This window comes from Telmatherina bonti (assembly GCF_933228915.1).
Source record: "Telmatherina bonti genome assembly, chromosome: 8".
Classification (NCBI taxonomy): Eukaryota; Metazoa; Chordata; class Actinopteri; order Atheriniformes; family Telmatherinidae; genus Telmatherina; species Telmatherina bonti.
The window spans coordinates 26,945,119-26,953,322 of NC_136626.1; the positions used below are offsets into that span (position 1 = coordinate 26,945,119).

The 8,204-nt window shown below is 40.0% G+C and overlaps 1 protein-coding gene across 1 annotated transcript; it reads right to left on the reverse strand.

Moving 5' to 3' along the window:
- Positions 1-5,145: 5,145 nt before the first annotated feature.
- Positions 5,146-6,348, reverse strand: rxfp3.2b (relaxin family peptide receptor 3.2b; the record flags this gene model as incomplete). Its single annotated transcript, XM_079245526.1, has 1 exon — positions 5,146-6,348. One exon carries the CDS (start codon positions 6,346-6,348, stop codon positions 5,146-5,148), a length of 1,203 nt encoding a protein of 400 aa, XP_079101652.1.
- Positions 6,349-8,204: the final 1,856 nt, after the last annotated feature.

An 8,204-nucleotide genomic window follows, 5' to 3' on the forward strand; every position in this document is an offset into this window, starting at 1 on the left:
GTCCCCTTTGACGCATTTCTCCCGTAGAGAGAAAAATAAATAAAGCAGATGCTTTAAAATTCTGGTGTGAATGTGTTTTCAAGTGCAAGAAAATTATGCAGTTCTTTTGCAATAAAAACACAGTACAAGATCACAACATTTTTGTACAAAAAAAAAAAAAAAGCAAAAGCTTAAAGCATTTTTGCTTCCTTGGCTCTTCTGTGAGTCCTCCACAATCCTCCATGTCCTGCCCTACAGTCAGCTCTCATTTTTTTGTTAATCTTTGGTTGTTTAGAAGTTCTTCCATTTCCCCACAGGTGCTGACCTATACATGTTTTGTTGTTAGTTTCTAGCCAACCCAAAATGTTATTTCAGGGTTGCTCCAACATTTTCCATGGTGTTGCATCCATCATTTAACTTTATTATTAATTTTCACTTTAAAGTTACTTTCGAAATAAGGACCCACAAAATGATAACGTATGACTATATATTATAAAATATTTTTCTATATACATCCATCTACCTGAGGAAAAAAAGGTGTTTGACATGACAAGTCAGGTGTAATAAGCAAACCGTCCATACTTTTTAAAAAATGCTTAGCAGCCTCTGTCTACGTGGCGCTTGTTCAAATTCCCTTCATTAGCATTGCATGCTTAGGATTCATTACGGGTCATTTGGCTGTTGGCCAGGAAGCTGTGGAAATGAGACTGACCCTGAACTGTTTGCCTGCCCAGCAGGCTGTAGAGAGGATACACATGCTGAGAGTACAAATCTTCATCAAACAGATAAAGGTGATAAAAAGTAAGTAGATGAGACCCTCGTTTAGTCACTACTTTCAATGTAAAGCAGCTTGCTTTGCACTTCTTTATATGAAAAAATGCTTTGATTGATTGATTGATTGATTGATTGATTAATTGGTTGGTTGGTTGGTTGATTGAGTGGTTGATTGGTTGATTGATTGAATAATCTTGGATAGTCAAGAATCTGATGGCTGTGCAGGGGATCTGGCCTCACACTGCGGTATCTTCCCTACATAAATCTGTGTTCTTATGCAACTTGCAGGCCATTCATCCCTCTGGGAATCCCTATAATCTCTGATAAGTATGCAGAATTCTGTCTTTTGAATTTGCATGCTGAAAAGTTTGAACGTCCATAGTTTATTTTAGAGATTGTGCAAAGAGGTTAACAAACTACTAGCGTGTTGGTGAAATTCAAAAGAGATGCAGTATAAAAACCCATTAACGCAAGAAATGTTCTGCCATAGTTTATTTTCCATATGACTGATCACTGCCTTGTGTGCATCTTTTCATGTGAAAGACCAATAACTGTATTTAGCTAAATAAGCACCTAAATGACAGGAACTATGGAACTATAAAATGTTCATGGAAGAACACATCTTTCAGACTTAAAATGGAATGAGAAGCACTGGGATGGACTGGTGACCTGTCTAGCGTGTACCCTGCCTGTCGCCTGGTAGCTGTGGGGATAGAAAATGGCTGGATGGAGGGACTACAAGCCAGACTACAAGCCTCTTAACTTGTTCCCACTGTTGTACTGTTGGGGGAAAAAAAAAGGACGATGTAAATTATTGATGACAATCTGAGGTAATGGAGCACCTTGAGGGGATGAGATAAAAGTAGGAGGAAAGGGAGTTGAAAGGTGGAGGTATGTCTCAGGAAGCTTTGACTTCAGTGATGTGACAAAGGATGAAGACTCAGAAATATCAACTTAGATAAATATGGGAAAAAGAGTGTTTGAAGTGTTAAGTGTGAATTTCAAACTTGTATTTTGTTTAAGAACTTCCATAAACAAGCTCTTGAATTATTGCAGAGAAGTTTGTGACCATCTAAACAACACTGCATTTCCTTACATAGAGCACAAGCAAATGTTTTCTTTTGTCAAAAAAATTGAGCAAACAGACACGGGCAACAGCTTTTGTCTCCTGGCAAAACAGAAAAAATTGTATTGTTGAAAAAACATTGTTTTAGCCGTATTTTTCCTGCCACCCAGCTCAGATTTTAAAGCGACGCATCACAGTAGGATGCACTGTTTGTGTTTAACACTTTTGAGGGAGGAGCAGCCGACTTAGCACCTTAGAAAATTCCTTAGAATTAGAATTCCTTAGAAAATCTGAATGGGATATGGATATGCTTGCAATCCTTGATAATGTAAATTTAAATGCCAAATAGAGTCTGTTTGATTCCAGCCCAATTTTTTACTGCCAAGGAAATAAAATGCCAGGGAAGTGGAGTCCCTTCTTTTGTGGTTGCTGGTGTGGTTTTAATATACCTGCGCCACACCTCTTCCTAGTTGACCAATTATCTCCCTACCAAGCTCGTGACAGGGAGGGGAAATACCAGAATGTTTCCAAGAGCCAGAGTTGACCAAACATTAGTGCCCTCTGTGACATTTTCCGAATCCAATGCGCCCCCACTCCTAAGATGTTGCCATAGTTGCCAGTGAAGGTGCTCTTACCAGTTTGAGAACCACTGCTCTAACCTGACAGCCGCTGAGATGGGCTTCAGTTTTGCAACAAGATAACACAAGTATACAAGATGAATGAATGTTTGAATGGAAGTCAAGCTTTTATGATCAATTTTCAAATCAGTACAGCTAGTTTAAAGAGTCCAGTTATATTTGGAGTTCATTGAACACTACCTGGAACTGACCATTTATTATCTGGGAAACATATGTAAATGGCCACTTCAATTTTTACTGTTTGGCTGTGCTGTCTGTTTGCAAACAGTGTGATTCAATGAAAGCAATTCTGTTCCAGCACGACCAGGTTATGGTAACCCACTAAGGAACAGAAATGCCTTGGCTGATCCCTTCTTCCAGCCTGCTGTGAATTGTGTAAAGCAGGTCACCTTCAAGGACACCACACAGCAAAAAACCCACCACAACTAGTTATGAGTTATTTTCCCTCAGATATCAAATCATGCCTTTTAGCTTCAGCTTTGCTGGATTCCAGGTTTTCTATGCGTCATTTCTTTTCTGGTTATTTCAACACCAATATTCTCAAAGTATGTACAAAATAAATAAAACCATAACACCCCACACAAGCTACATCATGTAGACAATCTGTTTGTATGACCCTTATCATACTTAAAAAATGGTGGGGTGACGCTTCACCATGAGGTACAAATAATTTCCTTGACACAAAGCAACTTTAAAACAGAAACTCTGGAGCATTTGCTGGTCCCTTGTATCGCTGACACTTTCTCATCAGTCTTTTGTTTCTCATGGATTTCATGGCTTTTATTACAATATTTCACGAAGCATAAAGTTATGGTTTCCCAGGAGTGAGTTGGCTGTGCAACAGTGACATCACAAGACCCAAAACACATCAGATAACTATAATTAGAGTACAAACAAAGAAAAAAAAAAATAGAAAAATGACACAAAAGTAAAAAAAAACAAAAAAACAAAAACCAACAAATTATGTCAGAGTGATACTTAGTGGTCAATTCATATTCTCATTTAACTGAGGATGGTGTCAAACATAATCAGCACACCTGAACATTATACAGTAATCTGAAACAGCATATATGTCACCCCAAAGCATTTATTTAGTTGTTGATATTAAAATATTGTTGAACACTGTTACAAGAGCGTTGCAGCAGAAGGAATATCAAAATATCCTTTCATTCCAAATCATCCAGTTGGAAGAAAAGCTTCCTCCTCGCATGCCTGCAGCTCATGTTTACTGCAAGCCTGCGAGAGCCTTAATTCATAGATTGTTTGCACAAGACTGATGCAGTTACTGTCTGAAAAGGTGCTGCGCAACCACAGAATGAGAGCATTAAGTCTCATTAATACAAGATCAAAGACTTGTTAACAGGTTTCTGTCCAATGTCCTCCTGCCAGGAATGTCTTACTACAACACAGGCATCGCTGGTGCTTTATTTATCCCTCCATGTGTGTGCTCTGAATTTCAACTTCATCTGTCCCAATTATTCCAAATCAGGTTGAAGGCTTATAATTTCAAAGTCATTTGATTTGCATCTTGTCAGTCAATTTGTTTTTCTTTTCTTTTAAGATGAAAATATAAAGCAATCTTGTATTTAAGTGTGTGATCATGGAAACGGTCATAAATACAGAGTAATCACCACAAAGCACATTTTTGATACTATTTCTATGCTTCAGCAGTACATATTTAATTTGACATACGGTGAGCTTCTCATGAAATATACCACATTTTTATGAATGAATGGCCTGGTTTGAAGATGCTCTACAAATCTAAATTATTCATGTCCAATGTAACCATCTGCAGTTTTGAGAAACACTGCCGATTTGAGAATTGCTGTGCACCTTCAGTGAGGCCGAGTAAGAGCAAAACAGTGAGCACATATTGGACTTCAGGTCTAAATCTCAAATGAATCTCCATAATTCATTTTAGGTTTCCCTCTAGGACGGATTTTATCTGCAAATTTAGTCTATTTTGTATTATCTTATCTTTTGGTATTTTGGTATTGCCTTCAAAAAGAAAAAGGAAATTGATTCAAGCTCTCGTTCTTTCTTTTTTAAGAGAATTTTCCACAATTCCAGAAGATATAAATTCCCTAAGGCAATGCTCTAAACAATTAATATCCTATTATTTGAGTACAAAAAAATGAAGGGCATAGATAACCCTTCCTACTTTAGCAGTTTTTCCACAATTACATACAAACACACACATACACACTAACAGTATATATTTTAAAAATCTAATACTTCAACACATTTGATTAGTTGTTTAATTGTTTGTATAGATTTAATCTTACATATGTGCACAATAGCAATAAAGAACCAACACAAACACAGCAATTGGCCATGACACAAGAAAATTGCATTTTTCTCCTATATTGTCTTTAAGAGCTTCTTCTATGTACAATACACGTGACCGGAGAGCAGTGATGAAAGCCAGCAATAAAGAGCAACAAAACAGAGAGCCACTGTGAAAACAAAAGGATTTGCTGCAGAGTCTTGAAGAATGCAATGAAATTGGGTTTAATCCCACATTGTTTCCCTCCACAGTTGTTGTTTCAACAACCAGAAATGAATGTGGGTTTTCTGTTTCAGCAGGGCAGGGATGAAACTGCTTTGATGGCGAGCAGCCCCAGATCAATGCAGTCAGTATTTTTAGTGAGTCAGTTATTTTCTCCTTTAGCTTCCTCATCATCCCAGTCAGACATCCATTTGGACCAGCACCAGAACAGGTGGCGCTTCAGCCACTTTGGTTTTCCGGCGCAACAGGTGAGTCAAGCTCCTGAAGGACGGGGTGGCGTGGATAAGAATTTCCTTGAGGCCGGCCCTGAATTCCCGGCGGATCAGGCAGTAGAGCACAGGATTGAGGCAGCTGTTAGTGTGTGCCAGGCACACAGTAAGCGGGAAGGCGTAGGCTTGCACGTTGTAGAAAGCCTTGCTGAAGGGGACAAGATCAAACTTTATGAGCACCCCCCAGAGAGTCAGTGCTTGATTGGGAAGCCAACACAGAAAGAAGGACAAAACCACAATGACAATAGATTTGGTCACTTTGGAGCGGCGGCTTTGCCGGCTTTGCTTCACTTCTGGGTCTGCTGCACCTGCAATACGCCTGCTGAGGACAACGCGCAGAAGAAGTAGATAGCAGACTGTGATTATAATCAGAGGAATTAAGAAACCCAGCAGGACCTTTTGTAGCTGGTATAAACCCAAAAGAAGTTGTGGATCCCAGCTGCCTGAGTCTGGAAAGCGCACCAGGCAAAGTTCCTCATCTGACACCTCGGCGCTGGTGGAATAGATGGCATGAGGTAAAGTTGCCAGCAGGGAGATAGCCCAGATGCCAAGACTTGTCCACTTGGCTCTGGTGGCTGCTGCCCTCCGACTGTGCATCTTCAGGGCGGACGAAATGGAGTAGTAACGTGCTACGCTCATAGCTGTTAGGAAGAATACACTGGCGTACATGTTCATGGTGGTTACAGAGCTGATGATTTTACACATCACACGACCAAATGGCCAGCGGAAGTCCAGGGCTGTGTCAACTGCCCAGAAGGGTAAAGTCAGAACAAACTGCAGGTCTGTGATAGCCAGGCCCATCACAAAGCAATTAATGGATGACTGTTTCTGCCTGTAACGGGAGTGAAGCAGGTAGAGAGCCAGTGAGTTTCCTACCAACCCCAGTGCACAGACTATAGAGTACACACACGCTATCATCACACGCACCACAACACTGGAGCTGTCTCCTTGAAATTCCATGATAGATTCCCTTGTGAGGAGCTGCAGCCAGCAGTGCAGAGACAAGTTGCTGGTTGAACCTCCGTTGCCATTTCCAGAATTGTCCTCCTTTAGTATTTGTTGTTCACACGACTCTGGAGCCATTGTTTGAACTTCAGTCTCATTCAGCTGCATGGTGGACGCTTCCTCTCACATATCACTTTTAAGTGCAAAGTCAGGCATCTGCTGTGTGTCACAAAACACACAGGAAAAAGTTAGTCTTGATGTCATTTTCTGCATTCCCGCTGCTTCTCTGTCAGCTTGTCTCCTACTGCGACGTGGATGCCATCTTTTGATTATCCTCTTCTCATTTCTCCACGAATCTACCCTCTTTCAGCGCGCCACATCCCGTTTATAGCTTCCGCGCGAACGCGCAAAGCGCAGTCGCGTTGCCCTCACTTCAGTAGCCCGGTGATTGGAAGAAAGGAAAACCACGCTCCGAAAGCAGCCACGCCAGAATCTCAATGGATGTGATGGAACAGACTTGATCACGGTCGTGCTGAATATAATAGAGCGTTTGGTGACGTGAAGACAAAGGTGCGCATGAAATATTAAAAAAGTGTGAGGTTATGGTGTGAATTATGACATAGACGATGCTTCACCTTGACGAGATCTCTCTTTACTGATGGATATCTGCGGCGCAGGGATGGAAAACGCTGTAAATTGTTAAGGCGTCCGTCTGTTCAACTACAGCTCATTAAATCAGATTCTGTCAGATAAATAAAAAGTGCATTCAGGAAAAAAAAAAAACAAACAGTCAAATTATTAAGGGAAGAAAAGTAAACATTTCCTTAAAATTCGCAGCAGCAATCGAAATAAAACTAGTTCATACACATATTTTGCTTAATATGTATGTATGTGCCAAAAGAAGTCCTGTGGGTTACATTCGGCTATATTTAGACAATACATTCAATGAATATGAATGACACGCTGAGCAGCACGAGGGCGTGGACAGCGCGTGATATGTTTATTCTCACTCAACTTAATTACTGATGCCAGAATATAGACATGCCCGTGAAGAATACATATATGGCAAAAATACAATATCAAAATCCCCGCTGAATACATATTTAGTTAATGATTCCATCTGTTGTTTTGTGATTATCTACTTTATAACTATTTGCCTCCTTGGTCACACAACGAGCTGTTTAACACAGTAATGAAAATGGACTTTTGTACATCCAGTGCTGACTGCCAGCTGGCATCAAGTGGGGAAATGTGCAGTGCCTTCTGCCATTATGACTCCCGTTAATGAACCTCTGGTTGATTAGGGGGCTGAAATCATTGTTATTCAAAAACTACTACAACAGCTAATGTCTCTGCTGTAACATCTTGTCTTCTTCCATCATATATGCAAAAGTAATCCCAAGCTTAAAAATTCTAAACAAATTAAAAAGACACAAGAGAAAGCGTTGGCGGAAGGTGGGGGTCTTTTAATCCATTGCAACCCACTTGCTGTCATCTTAGCAGTTCTTAGACCACTAAATGTTCAGAAAGTGACATGACGCCTGCTATAATCTTCTTAGCATTCAGTTTTTTAAAATCACAAATAAGTGTGCACTAATATATAGTTTGTGTTTAGAATCTATCTATCTATCTATCTATCTATCTATCTATCTATCTATCTATCTATCTATCTATCTATCTATCTATCTATCTGTAGATTGATAGACTGATAGGTCGATAGATGACACATGAATGTGAACCCTCAAGCTTACGTGCAGTGAGGCAGCCACATAAGACACAACAAGGATAATTTATATGAGTAGTCAGCCAAGTGCCTGCTGAATCTAACAAAATTAAGATCATGTGACACCATGAAAAACTTGTAAAGCTTGCTAAATCATTCAGTTGCTGGGTTTAATCTGAGGTAATGTCGATGTGACAAAGTGCAGAGGAAGTGCAGCAGTAAAAAAACCTATTTCCCTCTCTTGACTCAGTGTCAAAATGCCAAATTCAGTGCTGTATATGACTATTGCAACCAGTGTAAT